Raw genomic sequence first — 17486 nt, forward strand, 5'->3', positions numbered from 1 at the left:
AATGCATACTTACCCATGAAAATGATCCAAGGGAAGAGTTCACATTACACTCAGACCGAATCTAATTTCCCCCCCACTATTAAAAACACCCCAAAGTATCATGACTACTCCTACTTCGCTCTGGAAATTGCTTGTGTTAAATGTCCATGGAGGTGAGTTTGTCAGCAGTGATCTTACTGAGGATATTCTAACCTTTTAAAGACCCTCATTTAAAAAAAATACTATGTATGTTAAAGGGTATTTTGGCATAAGTGCTTGGCGTCTTCCAAGGCCAGAAAGAAAACCATGTTTTGAAAAAAAGAATTGCTTTATTTCCCACTTTTTCCGGTTACTGACCCACTCATAGCATACAACCAAAATTCAATGGCATACTGGCTCAAGTCTCCAAAGTCATTGATTTCATACAAACACTCAACCTTGCCTGACTACAATACAAACAAAACAAAACAAAAAAGTATAAAGTTCAAAACAAATTTTGGAAGTGTTTTTAAATATTTCCTGCGGGTGGAAGATAATTTAAAAAGAAAGGATGTGCGTAAAGTTTAGGATCTGATGATGTGTTCTTGTTCTTTTCGAAGGAAACCAAAAACAACATAGAATATGGCTACACTTAGTGTTTTAAGAGCTAGAAAAAGTGTGTATCAGTGACTTAGGACCTTTATCCTAAAAGGACTGAAAGAGGAGGAGGCTTTTGGCAGCTACAGTAAGTAGTTTGTACTAAACTACTTAAGGCAAGCTTTCCAAGATGGTGTTCATGTTGAGTTCATAAGGAAGCCTGTGGAACACTTGCCAGGTTCAACTTGCCTGGGTACAAATCTGCCTCTCGTATAAACCTGTCAGTCGGTGGTGTGTCCATGGTAAGTCCTCCTTTTCCACCATACTTTCTTTGAGCAAAGTGGATTTTCACATTGACAAGAAATGAACAAGGGGGAAAAATGGGACTAGCTTAGGAGCTGGCTGCCAGGAGGTCCTAACGTTTCTCTCCCTTAACAAAGTGGCTCCACGGTGCACTTCCTGTCCTACGTCTTCAAAATAACTGTCAATTGCCAAATATTGTCCTAGACTCTAAATGCATTCGTTGCTTGAGCTGTCTCCCATCAGAAGCCATAGGATCTGACACAACGGAGTTTACCTGCATGTGGAACAGTTTTCGGTGCCTTGTTTGCTGTCCGATTTCCCCCCTCTTCTTTCCAAAGAGTCTTAACTGCAAGTCTGGTCTGGCTTCTCATGTTGGGCATCCAGGCTCCCGCCGTCTCAGCCATTTTCTCAGAAAATATGAAGTCCCTCAGAAAATACAGGAGGTGGGCTCCCTGGCTGGATAGGTGCCTCGACTGTTTTTGGAACATAGATTGGCTACTCCTTGGAGTCCTGTCCATTTCCCTCTGTGACACCATCCTCGTTCGTCTCCTTCTCTTCCTTACTCCGCTTGTTCTTTTTGTGCTTGTGACGCCGGTGGCTTTCTCCTTCTTCGTTTTCATGCTGCTTACTGAAATTGGGTAAGAACAAAACAAAACGTTATTTTTTCCCCCTTGAGCGAGAAGCTAATAGAAGACTCACCTGCCTTGGCTTTCCTGTAACTATTGTTCCACCTTGTGAAGGCTTCAATACAACTAAAGCATTCCTGAGAGATGACCATGCAGCCTCTGTTTAAAGACCTGCTTCAGAGCAGTCTGTCCCACTGTTGAACAGCTCTTACAGTCAAGAAGTTTGTCCTAATGTCTAAGTGGACTCTCTTTTCTTGTAATTTGAACCCACTGGTTTATGTTCTAGTCTCTGGTGCAGCAGAAAACAAGCCTGCTCCAAATTCTATATACATATCCCTTCAGGTATTTCACCTCTCAATCTGGTCTTCTCCAAGCTAGATTTACCCAGCACTTTAACCCATTCCTCATAGGCCACATCAACTCACTGTTGACTCATATGGTTTACTAGGATCCTTTTCATACATACTGTTGTTAAGTAAGGTATCGGACCCTCGCTGATGGTGGAAAAGTCTTACCGCCGTGATGATTTGTGTTTGCTGCCCTCCTCTTTGTCTCTGTGCCTTCGCTCCCGGTGGCGATCTTCTCTCTCGCGGCTGCGGTCTCTACTCCTATGATAGTCCCTCTCAAAATCATAACTGCGCTCCCGGCTATAGTAACGGTACCTCTCGTCATCACTTGTAAGGAGAGAAGGAAGCACAGTTAGTAGAGATAAGACTTTGAAAAGAGGAGGATAATAGGTTACTCAAGTCATATCCTTGAAAAATTGGGGTTTAAAATCACGGAGGGCCTTCTGTGGAGCAGGAAGCTTTCTTCTTCAAGACATCATCTTTTCCAAATGGAAGGAGGCAGAAATGTGACCCAAGCTCCCCAGCACTCACTTGTTATATTCGCTGGTGGTGGGTGTCCGATCGCGGTCTCTTTCCCTCTCCCGCCGTGAGCTAGAGTACTCCCAGTGACCACTGTCAGAAGCGCTGGAGCCCTTGTCCACTGTAGTCACCCACGGTGTGTGAGATGTAGAAATAGGAGGGTAGCTGATAAAACCTGAATCTGTAGAGAAGGAACAGAGCCTTTTGTGATGTGCCTCGGACGTAATATGGGAGCTGGCGCATGCCCTGTTCCCCGACAACACAACGGAATCCGTGACAAACACTTGACCCGGATGGTGTGTCATGGCAGCCCAACTTGTGCAACTCTAGCCCCTCATTATGGTAATCTCTAGAATTTAATTCTAGAGATCCAGCTGCAGCAAATAATGCCCTCCATCATTTGAGCACTCTTCTTCTACCCAGCAAAAGATCTCAGCCTACAAAATACTGAGTCAGATATAATGTGTCACAATGCCATGGGTGTCAAGGCAGCTGTGAGTCTTGGTTGATGCCAGATTAGGAAGTCTTGGAATGGATTCAAAATCAAATGAAGAATTCAATGGTATATTACTTGGGTCCAGGCTATCTGAAGGACCATATTCTCCTATTCAAGTTATAGATCAGTCCTGCCACCATATCCAGAGACAGGAAGATCCATGAAAGGGCCTTCTTGGTGGTTGCTCCCTTTCCAAACCCGGCTACACTCCTCCTCCCCTTCTCTGTTCTTTCTTCCAGTAAGGTTCCAGTAATGTTTAAAAAAAATTGGGGGGGTGTAATTCAGTAGGTTTTCAATACTATAAATTGTTCAGCTCTGTTTTAACATAATTTATCTGAATTCATCTGTACTTAATTTAATTTTGTTGTGCAGTGCCTTTGAGTCCCAGGTCTGGGAAAAAGGGAGGATAAATGTATTAAATAAACAACAAATAGCCAAACCACCATCATCTTCAAAGTTACCTGTCCCAAAAAAGCTTCTATTAAGAAGCTACACGGTTGGTGTGCCAACAGCATCTGCATTCATCACCGAGTGTCCTTCCATTTTAGTAACATAACTGATCTCCCCAACACAGTTCTAGTCTCTGCTGTTCCACTTCTGCATCCTATTAGTTTGTCCTGGTGATGCGTATTTAGAATTGGGGTGGGCAACCAGGGCAATTCTGGGCCCCGTTTTTGTTTCCAAGGAACCTCTGAGGTCCATATGCACTGCCAGACATCAAAAGCAAAACCAGAAGTGTCCAGAAGTACACTTCTGGTTGGCTGGAATTCATGAGCACAGATACAGATCATAATCTAGAGTTGCACATTTTTACCTGGTTTGTATGGTTATGGTTATGTATTCAACAGTGTAGGGAATACATAGGGTTGCAATAGTCCACCAGTCCTGAATTACCAGGCAGCAGCTACTGCAAGCAACAGGGGTTTGCTCTCTTGTCTTTCAGGATGTGGCAAATGGACATTTCCATCACTCTTCTGAAAGTGATCCCTAGCGCAAGGAGGAACTGCAATATGGATCCTGCTTTTGACTCTCACATTGGAAATAGCTTTTGGGAGGAATGGTGGTGGAAATGCCAGTCTGCAATGTCCCAGTCCACAGGAAAAGAGATATGTGTTGCTCGCATCAGCTGTTGACTGGTAAATCAGGATGGAGGGTTGAGCCAAGACACTATTATGCAATAAAAGTAGGTATAGAACTAAGTAGAACAACTGACTATAAGGGGAATTGCCATTTCTAGAGGCTTATAGTAGAGGTGAATGCACCTCTTTTTGGGGGGCTAGACGAAATCTGACCTACACAGTATGGATAAATTAAATGCCTGCAAGAACAGCTGTGGAGACCTCATGAGACCCCAAGGCTCCTTGTTTTATATCATGATGGTCTACTACACATCCTAGCTCAGCACACTCCTGGATGACCACTAGCAGATGATCTTGCAGCTATAACCAAACTTTCCCTATTTTGCAGAACTCAATTTGTTTCTTACGTTGTTAATGCAAACAACCCAGAATATCTGATTTTACCAAAAAAAGTACATTTTTTTATTCCGTACAAAAGAAGGTAAACAGAAGGAGAGTGATATGGCATTGAAGCAATACATAACATTTTTCAAAGGAGATAATCCATAAGACAAGGCTCCTCTCTAACTGAGGAAGGGCTGACAACATTGACGATGGCCTCTTTTTCAGTCCCTCTCAGGTTAAAATGGCCATATTGTCCTCTCTCAGGAAATCTTGCCTTTCCCACCCATCCACTGGAAGTCTGTCAGCTTCCTGTTCACTCAAAGCAAGTGTCTCTCTCTCTCCCACTCAGTAAACTCAAGGATTGTATGTGCAACATAAAATATGAGGCTGTGCCTCGTCCCACCTTGCAAACACTCCCAAAAAACCTACTCCATTAACCCTGCAAAGAAATAAAATAAAATCCCAAAACTTCCGAAACATCACCAGCATTAAAGTCAACCTGTGAGAAGGTGCGTGATGGCGTCTGGGGATGTGCAAGTGAGTTTGGGGGCATGTTAAGGAAGCAGAGATCAAGGGGGAATGGTGGGATGGGAGAAGGAGAAAAGAGAGAGGGACCGGGGTTGAGGAAGAATTTCAGCAGGATTGCAACAACTCCGACAGAGGGGATGGAAGATGCAAAGTCAAGGGACTGTGGTTGCCAGCCCAAACATCCCTCCCATGCTTGAAGCATCCCCAGTGTAAGCATCCCTGGTGTAGATATGGTGCCATGGCACGCAAGGGCACTTCTGAGCAGCCCTGCTCACCCTCAGTTTTCTGCCGCAAGCAGGTTTTAACAGCAACAGGTCATTCCCAAGAGAAGGCAACATTTGCAGGGTCAGGGAACAGTCCGGGGCTGCCCACCCAAAGGAGGAGCGGCCAACCCATGGGGTCTCCAACGGGTAACACAAGATGGCAGACCGTTCCGCCCAGATGCAGCAGTGCCTCTGCAGGGCTCACCTGTGGAGTTGTAGCCAAATGGAGGTGGCTGCCTGTTGTTGTAGCTGGCAGGCTGGCTTTGAGGAGAGAGGAAAGAGAGAGCACACAAGAACCATTAGCAATATCTAGTCCTTGGGCCCTTTCATGCTACCCAATTTTAAGCATTATGATTCCACTTGAACTGCCCAGGGAATCCTGGGGTTTGTCGTTGGGTGTGACACTGCAGCTTTGGGTCTTCCAGATGTTTATGACTTCAACTCCCAGAAGTCTCAGCCAGTATGGCCAATGCTCTGGGATTCAGGAAGCTGAAGTCCAAAACATCCTGAGAACCAAAGACTGAGAACCACTGCCATTGAGATATTTACATGTGAATATTCACTATGGTGTGTATGTTTCCTGGAGTAAGGCCCGACAACATGAAGGAACATGCAAAAGAAACCCCTGTAATCCAGCCATACTCCAGTCTGCGAATGAGATACAGGACTCATATGGACACTACATACTTCCCTCCACCAGCCCATGTGCCAATAAATAGATGAGGATGACCCATTCCAGGCTCAGGGGAAAGGATATGCCAATTTGCTTATGAAACCGACTTCTTTCCAGTTTCCAAGAGAAAGTGCCGCTTTCGAAACCCCAAATATCACAGAATCACAGGAATGATGACAGCACTTTCTGGAAACCCATAGACCAGACAAGGGCCATGGATACACCGTGACACCACGTTGTTGGGAATTGGCAACACTCACCCCATTTAGTCCTCTTAGTTCTCACTTACCCATCGAGTGTTGGAATCAGAAGAGCTGGCGGTGGAGCAAGAGGTGGAGGAAACAGCCCTATAAAGAAAAGCAGAATGGTTGAAAGACTTGGGAAAGATGGCACATTCCCCCCAATACTATTACATTATTTATTACATCTGGCTCCTTCCTTTTGGAATCACAGGATGGAATTAGATGTTACAGGAGACTTGAGACTGAAAATGGATGTTCTCCTCTATAGCTATCCCCTTCACCTTTTGGTAACGTGAAATGTACAACTATGTCTCAACACCACCATCACATTAGATATAGATACAGCAGCCAAGGTCTCAGGGCACAAAATGCACAGTGTTATGATGCTGAGATACACATGAGGTTTTAATTATATACTATTGTATGGGCCAGAATTGAGAGAGGACCGGACAGTACCTATCATTTATTGTGGCTATTTTATTTAAGAGAGCCAGCATGGTGTAGTGGTTTGAGTGTTGGGCTATGACTCTGGAGACTAGGGTTTGAATCCTGGCTCAGCCACCAAAATCTATTGGGTGACCTTGGGCAAGTCACGCTCTCTCAGCCTCAGAGGAAGGCAATGGTAAACCTCTGAGCAACTCTTGCCAAGAAAACCTCATGATATGGTTGCCTTAGGGTCGCCATAAGTCAGAACAGCAACAACAACAACATTGCATTGAAACTTTTGTGCCACTGGAAACTGCAGGGAATAAATCAACTGGCCTGAATGGACTTATTCTGAAAACTTGCTCCTGTTACTCAAAGGAAATGAAGAGCACATACCTGGGATGGGGCCAGGCGGTGGTAAACCTACACGGATCAAGAGGAGTAGTTAGCAGAGAGCAACAGAACACACAGTCCTTCTCCGTAACCCGCTTTATAAAGATGCTTCAGGAAAACAGTTTTTGCAAACAGGGCAATCGCTTGGGAGCCCAATGAATTGGGCAAGGAAAACAGAAATGGTTTTTAAGCTCCCTTCTCCAGGACCAGACAACTGGTCCCTCTAACCCAGTGTTATCATTCCCTGAGAGGCACAGGAGGAGATTTAAGCACCGGGATAAATAATTCCTACATTAAATACTGGGACGCACTTGTATGTGATAAGAAAGAAAGGATTAGGAGCTCTGGTAAAGCCATAGCAGCCACCATGCCAGCAGTTTGAGTGCTGGACTAAGACTCTGGAGACCAGGGTTCGAATACTGGGTAACCTGAGGCAAATCACTTTCCTTTCCTTTCTCCTTTCCGTTTTTCTTTCCTTTCCTCTTCCCTTCCCCCTTCCTTCCTTCCCAGAGCCTTTTATGCTAAGCAGGTACCTACCTGGAGGATGGAGAGGCGGTGGGACGGAAGTAACCGGAGGCGGAGGAGGATGGAGAAAGTGGGGTGGTGGAGGACCGCTTATTGGAGGCGGAGGACCCGCTGGAGGTGCAAACGTCTGTTGCTGAGGTGGTTGTTGAGGCTGTGATGCTTGTTGGGGCGGCTGCGGAGGCTGCGTTTTGCTTCCGTGGTCCCCAAGTACCTTTAAAACCAAGCACAGAAACACAGAAATGGTTTTGGGTTGGTCTTGAAGAGAAGCTCTGCAAAAGGAATCCCCCTTTGCTGTCGAAACGGTCTCTCTCATGCCCAGGGCTTGCAAAACAGAAGGCAAGGAACTCAACCCAGGGCTGAAGAATATATTGCACTCCTCTACAAACACGGGAAGAAAACAGCAGAAAGCAGGCCAAGGTGCCCATGTTGGCTGCCTGAGCATCACAGATTTTAATCTGTAAAAAGGAACTGCAACATTTGGATCCTCAAAATGGCAGAACATGGTCCTGGATGCAAAATTCAATTTCCAAATTCTCTCGCGTTATGACTTTTGGGCTGAATCTGCAGAATTAATGCAGTTGGACACTGCCACGGCTCCATCCTATGGAATCCTGGGATTTGTAGTTTGTTGCAGCACCATAGCTCTCTGACAAAGAAAGCAAACTATCTCGCAAACCTACAAATCCCATAGCATTGTGCCATGAGAGTTAAAGCAGTATCAAGCTGCAAATACAGTCTGGATTATGCAACTTGGTAGTCACCACATGCTCTTCCTTGCCCTTTTTGCAAGGCCTACTTGGAGCATTTGGGTCTGGTTTTTTGTTCTTACCTGAATGGGATTTTCCTCTGAGGCATGTTTATCACGCCGCCTTCCTTCGACCCGCCTGATGGTGCCTGCCTGTCCGCCAATGACGTCAATGGTGCCACCCAGCTTCCTGGTTAGAAAACGGAGACAAACGACAGCTTGTTGGACAGTTGTCTTCTCCCTTGCGCAGCCATGCTCTAGCTCAGTGGTCCCCAAACTTTGGTCCTCCAGATGTTTTGGACTTCAGTTCCCAGAATTCCTGACTGTTTGGCCATTTTGTTTCTAAAAAGAGATCCACGTACCTGTTTGGGGGAGGCCCAGCTTTTATCCGCCCGCCTACCAGGGCCACAAAATCCGTCTTAAAATCCATTTTGATGACGTTGTTCTCTGGTTCCTTTTCTGCATTGCCTGTTCTTCCTTGCTGAACCTAAGGCAAGGGTGAAAAGCAAAGCAAAGAAAGAGATCATGGCTCCTACCCATTCTCTCCAAACCTTACACAACTCAACACAACGTAACTGGGTTTGCTTCCTAGAGGAGAACAGATAAGATATAAATGGCGCTCCTCATTCAAAGAGGAACTGGACAGCAATCTGCACCTGGTACAATAAGTCTACACTGTTTGTAGAGGTGCGTACAGGGGACAACAGGTATTGAACATGGTCCAAGGCTCAATGTCTCACACAAAACCACAGTTCCCAAAATTGCCTAGCACTGAGCCAGGGCAGTTAAAGCAGTCTCAAACTGGATTAGCGTCGTCCGACCTCATCTCTTACCGTGATTTTGTTCTCGGTGCTGACCGGGGCAGAAGACTCCAAGCCAAGTTGGAGCCGGCGCTGCTTCTCGCAGTACGCTTTCCAGGTCTCCTCGTTGAAGCCGTAGTTGAAATAATCCGAAAGGTCAGCACCTGGGAAAATGATAAAGAAAACAGAGTGGCATTTTCAAAATTAAAGGTGTGAAGATAACCCCAAGGATAAGGAGGTCCAAGTTGATCAGAATGAGAGGTGGAAAAACAGATTGTAGAGTCAGCTCTCAATGACAACAGTCTACTGCATCCGTGGGTTCAACCATCCATGGCTTGAAAATGTTCCCTATACAATCCAAAAAGCAAGCCTTGGCTATGCCATTGTATATAAGGGACACTATTTTATTATGCCACTGAATATAACAGGACTTGAGCATTCATGGATGTTTGTATTCATGGGGGTCCTGGAACCAAAACCCAATAAAATGTATTTATTTATTTTTTTTATTTTTATTTTTATCCCGCCTTTCTCCCAAAGTGGGACCCAAGGCGGCAAACAGCACATATAAAACACATTAAAACAATTAAAACTGTACAATCAAAATCGTAAAAGATATATTTAAAAAATTACAAATATAAAATTTAAAACATACAGATTTAAAAATAATAACCTAAAACCAGCCCCCCTCATCCCCCCCATAAAACCAAACTTGCAAGATTTTAAAAAGCCTGTTTAAATAAAAATAAATAAATAAATATAGTAATACTACTACTAATAATAATGATAACAGTAATTTCCAATTGTATATAATAAGACTTGAGCATCCATGGACGATTGCATTCATGAGGGGTCCTTGAACCAAACCCTAGCAGATAGCAAGGGCTCCCACTGTGATGATGATGATGATGATGATAATAATAATAATAATAATAATAATAATAATAATAAATACCCCATTGTATATAAAAGGACTGGAGCGTCCACGGATGTTGGTATCCAGTGGGTCCTTGAACCAAACCCCAGCGGATACCAAGGGCCCCCACTACAATAACAACAACAACAACAACAACCCATTGTATATAATAGGACTTGAACAGACAAGGGAGTCCTTGAACCAAACCCCAGCGGATACGAAGGGCCCCCACTGTAATACTACTATTACTACTAATAATAATAATACCCAATTATATATAATAGGACTTGAGCATCCATGGATGTTTGTATTCACGGGGGCTCCTTGAACCAAACCGCAGCAGATATCAAGGCTCTCCACTGTAATAATAGTAATAATAATACCCCATTGTATATAATAGGACTTGAGCATCCACAGATGTTGGTATCCATAGTGGGTACCCAGCGGATACTAAAGGCCCCCACTATAATAACAAGAACAACAACCACAACAACAACAATTGTATATAATAGGACTTAAGCATCCACAGACAAGGGGGGTCCTTGAACCAAACCCCAGTGGATACGAACACAACAACAACACCCCATTGTATATAATGGGACTTGAGCATCCATGGATGTTGGTATCCATGGGGGGTTCTTGAACCAAACCTCAGCAGATACCAAGGGCCCCCACTGTAATAGTAATAATAATAATACCCATTAAAAGAAAGAACTTGGCAGCATGAGCTTTCCGAGACTTGAGCCTCTTTTCTCAGATGCATTTTGTTGCATGTGCATTTGGGTTGGTCCAATAAAGGTATCCCTGTTTCGTGGATTTTGGACGATACTGTACTCCGCTATATGGCCAACACAGCTACCATCGGATATACTTTCTGAAGCAGAACCATCATCCTTGCTGACATGGGAAGCCACCAGCCAAGACCGGGGTTCAGCCCTGCAAATGTTAAACCAGCAGCCCATATCCAAGGGCTAAAATGGCTCAGACTCCATTTTCTAACCCTATTTTAAGTCTTGCGGTGGATCACATATATTATGTCCCCACTGCCTCCCACTTTGCACAGCGACTGGGGATGAAATGCAGACCCCCCCCCCCCAAAAAAAAGAGAGAGGAAATCTCCAGATAATATTTACCACAAGAAACTTTGAGGCCCCACCTGGTTTCTTCCACGGTTTGTCTTCGAAGGACTCTAAATCCACTTCTATTACAGGCAAGCCGTTTATATTCCCCGCAGCCTCTAAATCAATACCTTTGGGCTGCGACTTGGCTTTGAAGGAAAGGAAAGAGATGAGGGGTTAGCGCCAAAGATTTTATTTTACAGGTTCATATATATATATATATATATATATATAGAGAGAGAGAGAGAGAGAGAGAGAGAGAGAGAAGACAGAAGCTGACAATACCTTTTAAAAAACCAACAGGACCAGTACCTGAAACAGGTGCTCCGTAGCCTCGACCCGTTTTTAGATTCAGGTTCATCGGGGTCCCCCTAAAAAGTGGGGAAAGGATCAGAAAAATGCTGGCAGCATTTTCTAGGGAAAGCCCCCCATGATTTCCGTGCAAAATGGTCCCAAAACGCCCGTTTTCCAAACAAAAGCATCTTTGCAAATGACTCCCAGACTTGCATGAAAATGTGTGGCTTGCCAACTTGTGTCGAAACATTACATTTGGTCCAAATCAGTTCATAAATGGATATTCTAGAGCAGGGGTAGGCAACCTTTTTGACCCGGGGGCCGGGTTGCTGTCCCTCAGACAACTGGGGGGCCGAAGCCAAAAAATAAATAATTTTAAAAAAATTATATATATAAATAAACCAGGATAAATGTAGGACAAAATTTTCAAATGGAGAACACTTTTTTTAAAAACTGGAAGACACGCGAAAAAATTTGCTGATTTTTTTAAAAAAATGTTAATATAAATGCATGTTTCTGAAGCTTCTGTAGACAATTGCCCCCCAAAGGCCCCGCTTGCTCCCCCTTGCTCACCGCTTGCTCCCCCCTTGCCCGCTGCTTGCCCCCCTTGCCTGCTGCTTGCCCGCCTCCTCCTGATAGGCCAAAGGCCCCACGCTCTTGCGCGAGAGGCCAAAGGCCCCAGAGGCAATCGGCAGCAGGACCGGGCTGGGGCCGGTCCCAAGGCCTCGCCGGGCCGGATCCGGCCTGCAGGCTGTAGGTTGCCTACCCCTGTTCTAGAGCAGTACTTCTTTCTTCTTCAAATGAACATATAAATATAAACAGAGGTCCAAAATACACTGCAGAAATAATCCAATTTGAGACTGCTTTAACTGCCTTGGCTCAATACTAGCAAATCCTGGAAACTAGTTTTGGACCACAGGCCATTTCAAACCAAGGAGAAGCCTTTTTGTTAAGAACAAGAATTAAACAGGAAATTAGTGGATGCCGAAAAGAACTTTTCTGCAACTACAACCATAGCAAAAATGCAAAAGACTGTATTAGGATTTGTTGCATGGGATGCAATGTGGGAGGTGAGGCGGTCTAAGCTCCATAGCCTCCTAAAGCTGGCCACCTTTGGGCTACAAAAAGGAGGAGTGTGGCACAACGGAAGTCCAAAATGGCACAACATTAGTTAATTATTGAATTGCCAAGCCAAGAGCTGGGTGTTTGCAGCACGCAAGCCAACGTACATGTAAGAAGGAGCCCCCGTTTTGATGTTCCCGATCGTGACCCGAATGTCGTCATCGTCGCTGTCACTGTCACTATCGTCCTCGTCATCTTCGCCACCCGGAAGGATCTACAGAAGAAAGAAAGCCAATCTGAAACAACTGCCCAGTGCAGATAGGAAGCATCATCAATGTACATCATTTTTGCAAAGGCAAACCAGTATGAGGCAGGAGAGCGCTCTCTGGTGCCCAGTTAGAATCACTGCAGGAGGAGATGGTTTTGGGAAGGAAAAAGGGATTCCTGGGAGGAGATGCTGAAGATGCTGAAGATTGGACCCAAAATTGCACTTTTCTTTCCTGAAGGAGCAATTCCTAAGCTAGCGAACTCTTGGATGTCAAATTAGCTGTAGAGTGGTGCAGTGGTTTCAGCATTGGACGACAACACTAGGGAACAGGATTCGAATCCCTGTTCAGCAATCGAAACCTCGGGTGACGTTGGGCAGGTATACACAGATGAGTAGAGATTGAAACCCTGGTTTCCTGCAGTCCAATGCTCAAACTACTACGCCACGCTGGCTCTCCTTGCAATACTGCTTCCAGTACTCAAGTCCTTGCAAAAAGAGCATTGATGGGTCTTAATTTGTTCTTCTGTGTCTTAAGGTTGACTTAAAAGTGGCTCAATCCTAAGGTTTTCTTGGCAAGATTTCTTCAGCGAGGGTTTTCCATTGCCTTCCTTGGAGGCTGAGAGAGTGGGACCTGACCAAGAGTTTCTCAATGGGTTCCCAAAGCAGGGAATTCAAACCCATTTCCTGGAGTTACTCAAACCTTTAGTCCATGATGGCTCTCACTTTCTTGGCTTGATTTCCTCAGAAGGAATTTGCCATGGCTCTTCTCTGAGGCTGAGAGGATGTGACTGGCCCAAAATCAACCAGAAGGTATCCGTGGCTTAGCAGGGATTTGGACTGAAACCTTTTCTCTGCACCGGCTCTCTTTCATACAATGCAGATCGATATTTCTGACCTGCGCACAGAACAGCCTCCCAACCTTTCTTGGAGTTCATTTCTTTCCTGATTTCAAAGCATGGCACAAAGGGCTGGACTCACTTGCTGCAGCAGCTCTCGATCCTCACAGTGGATCATCCTGGTCTCCTTGGGAAGGGCTTGCAAAGTGTGTCTGGGAAAGGCACAAAGACAAGGATAACCATGAGGCCCCAAAAAGAAGGATTTAGGCAGCGTTTCCCCAACTTTGGTCCTCCAGATGTTTTGGACTTCAGCTCCCAGAATTCCTGACTGTTGGTCAAGCTGGCTGGGGCTTCTGGGAACTGAAGTCCAAAACACTCAGAGGACCAAAGTTTGGGAATCATATATTCAGAGGAAACCTTTGGCTAATATCGTCCCTTTGCAGAATCTATCATTGCGCAATTGGAATACTCTGGCGTTCTAAACTAGCAAAGCCCTTTACTCCATGCCACTGTTTTGTGGGTTGTGTTGCATTTTGCTGGATGGCTAACACAGCCGCTCCTGAACATCGCTCCTCAAAAGATGCAACATGTGTGTAAACATGTGCCTTCAGACTTTTGGCAACCCCATGAATTTCACAGGGTTTTCATAGGCTGCACCCGCACTGCAAAAATAATCCAGATTGGCGCCAATTTAATTGCCATGGCTCAACACTATGGTTTTCTAGGAATTGTGGTTTGTTGTGGCGCCAGAGCTCTCTGACAGAGAAGGCTAAATTTCTCACGAAATCCCGTATCATTGAGCCATGGCAGTTAAAGTGGCGTCAAACTGGATTATTTCTGCAATGCAGATGCAGCCTTAGGCAAGGAATAATACTCTGAATACGTTCTCTGAAATACAGCCTACAGCTATATTTGTTGGCAGCCTCCCATCCAAGTGCTAACCAGAGCTGAGCCTGCTTAACTTCCAAGAACGGGTGGCATCTGGCGCCTTTAAGATATTTAACCCTCTGGAGTACAACACACTTTCCAGCATTTCATAATTTATTCTGCATTTCTTGACTCTAATTTCTTATTTAGTTAATTTAGTTTGCTCCGTAGATTCAAAAGTCTGTTCTGCATTTAGGTTTTTAATCAATTTAATGAATGCTTTCTGCATTTCTTTCATGTTTCTGCCTGGTTTTAACAAGCGTTAGAAAGCAGTTAACTCTATATGGAAGAAAGGCGCTTTCAAACCTACGCATCCTTGCTCTCTGGCTTTTGGGGCAGGAAAACCAAACATTGGAGCATCTTTAATTTTGGAGCTAGAAACTTGATGTTTTAAAGAAGGATTCTCAGAAAGTAGATATCTCCATCCAATGCACTCTGCAACGGTTCACAGAAACCAAGTTGCACACAAAACATACATTACAAAAAGCTGATTATTGGTTAACATGTCGGTTGGGTTTTGGTTATCATTGTCTTCCCAAAAGTGTTTGACTCCGAATGAAAAATAAGGAGATTTACCCGGAAATTGGTCCATCTTCTGGCTTACCGTCGTCATCTGGAAATAAAAAGAAGGGGAAAGGCATGAATTACAGTTCGCGCTCCACGTTTAGCGGCTTTTACGGGTTCGATTATTTGCAGATTCGATTAATACATTCTCTCTAGGGATCTCTGGCCAAGAAAACCCCGCAATAGGTTTGCCTTAGGATGGCCATAAGCTGTTTGGCACTTCTTTAATTGCAATGGCTCAATGCTTTGGAAGGCTAGGGTTGGTAGTTTTGTGGGATATATAGCCTTCTTGGTCAGAGAGCTCTGGTGCCATGCAAATTACAAATCCCAGGGCGTCACAGGATGGAGCCATATCCATTAAAGCGGCATCATCCACACTGGTTTTGCAGTGTGGCATCATCACACCTCTTTCAGCAGAGATTTCCATAGATGTTGCCAGTGATCACAAAGCACAATGATGCTCATCGTGGCAATACATTACATCCTGTGGACTTGCTGTTGTAATGGTTTAGTTTTCTATTGTGAGCTGCCTTGGGTCCCTTTTGGGGAGAAAGGTGGGATAGAAATAAAATAAAATGAATAAGAAAAGCCAGCATGGCATAATGGTTTGAGTGTTAGACTGGAGACCAGGGTTCAATTCCCGCTCCGCCATATTAACCCAATAGGCGGCCAAATCACACTCTCTCAGCCTCAGGATGAAGGCCATGGCAAACCTCCTCTGAACAAAGCTTGCCAAGAAAACCCCAGGATAGGTTTGCCATGAGTTGGAAATGCCTTGAAGGCACACAACAACAACAACAACAATTATATCCTATAGGGCAGAATACACCAAAACAGACAAGATATAAAGATAAATGCAACACATTGGCTGCTTTTGCACTATACTACCCTGGAAAAGATGATAACGTCCTGTAAAGTGGAAGGATCCGGTGTGGCATAGCGGTTTGAGCTTTGGACTATGACACTGGGAACAAGGGTTCGAATCCTGGCTCAGCCATGGAAACCCATTGGGTGACCTTTGGGCAATAAGTCACACTCTCTCAGCCTCAGAGGAAAGCAATGGCAAACCTCCTCCGAGGAAAGCTTGCTAAGAAAACCCCACAAACAGGTTCTCCTTAGGGTCACCATAAGTCAGAAACAACTTGGAGGCACACAACAATAACAACGTTTTTCATCATTGAGGAAATTGTCCATCCTGAAGAGGGAGGGAATACACACCCACACACACCCCCACACACACCCCCTTTGCCTTTCTGAGGCCGGGAGAAGACTCTTTGGGTTTTCATGGGGAAATGTGGTTGCCCTTGGCATGTTGCAGCTAGGGTTTTGCATGGATAAGGGATGGCTTTCACTGTAGCCACATGTTGTTAGATTGTAAAATACGATTGTTTAGTCTTGTGTCCCAGTGACAGTTGCATTGGCTGGGATACTTGGGGATACATAGTACCTGGTGAGCTTTCTCCCATTGCAGTTTTTGGCAGCAAGAAACCAGGACCTGGGAATGAGGAGGCGATGGAGGCAGAAGCCCTGCTTGCCTTCCTTGGAGGCAGGGAAGATGGAAGGAGAGGGAAGGAGGACTGTCTTTCCAAGCCCCCAGCTCCATCTGGACCCCTCCAGAGCCCAACAGGGGAGGAAAAGGGTCCCAAAGCCCTCCTTCCCAGCCTGGCCTGCCTTCCTCTTACTCTGGAGGAGGCCATTGGGGGGTGGTCCTTTGGGGTCCTCTTCATCCTTCCATCCCTCCATCTATCCTTCCTTCCTTCCTCCCTTCTTCTTTCTGGGGTGGGAATCTCCTCTGGAGTTGGGGGTTGTGGTCCTTTGGGGTCTTCTCCATCCTTTTCTCCAGGCCTTCATGGAAAGTGGGAATCTTCTCTGCATTCTGGGGAGGGGTCTTTTTCCCCAGGCCTTCATCCTTCCATCTCTTTCTCTCTCTCTCTCTCTCTCCCCCTCCCTTCCTCCCTTCTTCCTGGGGCCCCTTTCGCAGGCAGAGGAGGGGGCTATCTATCAAACTCTATCTATCCTTCCTTCCTTCTTCTTTCTGGGGTCTTCTCCATCCTTCTCTCCAGGCCTTCATCCTTCCTTCCTTTTCTTCCTTCCTCCCTCCTCCTTTCTGGGGGTGGGAATCTTCTCTGCATTGGGGGGGGGGGTGTCTTTCTTCCCAGGCCTTCATCCTTCCATCTCTCCCTCCTTCCTTCCTGGGGCCAGGGGGGCCTTTCTGGGCCGCTCACCTCCGTAGAGCCACTGTTCCTCGTCCTCCTCTTCCTCGTCCTCGTCCTCCTCCTCCTCCTGGGCCTCCAGCTGCACCGCCTCCAGCTCCGCGGCCATGGCTCAGCTGAGGCTGCTCCGGATGAGGCTGCAGCGCGATCGGACCAGGAGGCCCTTCTTGGCGAGCCTTTTGGGGGTGGCGGGGGGATGCTTTCAGGGCTTGGCCTCCATCTTCTTCTTCCTCCTCCTGGCCTTCCTTCCCTTGGGCTCCTTGGCTGCCTGCCTTTTGCAAAGAGGAGGAAGAGGATGGAGGAGGAAGGCTGGGGTCTGGGGGGGGGGGGTCTGCTTCACTGGAGAAAAAGAGAGAGAGAGAGAGAGAGGCCCCTTCTGCGCAG

At 45.7% G+C, this 17486-nt stretch overlaps 1 protein-coding gene across 2 annotated transcripts; it reads right to left on the reverse strand.

Annotated features, from left to right (window-relative positions):
• Nucleotides 1-311: 311 nt before the first annotated feature.
• LOC149308770 (uncharacterized) lies at nt 312-17439 on the reverse strand. Of its 2 annotated transcripts, XM_089536431.1 has the most exons (16): nt 17115-17439; nt 14902-14938; nt 13541-13610; nt 12462-12568; nt 11251-11309; nt 10977-11087; nt 8938-9068; nt 8467-8591; nt 8189-8294; nt 7372-7570; nt 6838-6864; nt 6063-6120; nt 5306-5361; nt 2363-2531; nt 2000-2158; nt 312-1486 (listed from the first exon to the last, which is right to left on the reverse strand). In XM_089536431.1, exons 1-16 carry the CDS (start codon nt 17209-17211, stop codon nt 1354-1356), a joined length of 1644 nt encoding a protein of 547 aa, XP_089392557.1. In that variant the 5' UTR covers nt 17212-17439; the 3' UTR covers nt 312-1353. The 2 variants fall into 2 exon arrangements, with proteins under 2 accessions (XP_089392557.1, XP_089392558.1); XM_089536432.1 differs by lacking the exons at nt 11251-11309; nt 14902-14938; nt 17115-17439.
• Nucleotides 17440-17486: the final 47 nt, after the last annotated feature.

Source organism: Sceloporus occidentalis, unplaced genomic scaffold, assembly GCF_023333645.1.
Source record: "Sceloporus occidentalis isolate IW3139 unplaced genomic scaffold, rSceOcc1.0.p SCAF_8, whole genome shotgun sequence".
In the NCBI taxonomy this organism is placed as follows: Eukaryota; Metazoa; Chordata; class Lepidosauria; order Squamata; family Phrynosomatidae; genus Sceloporus; species Sceloporus occidentalis.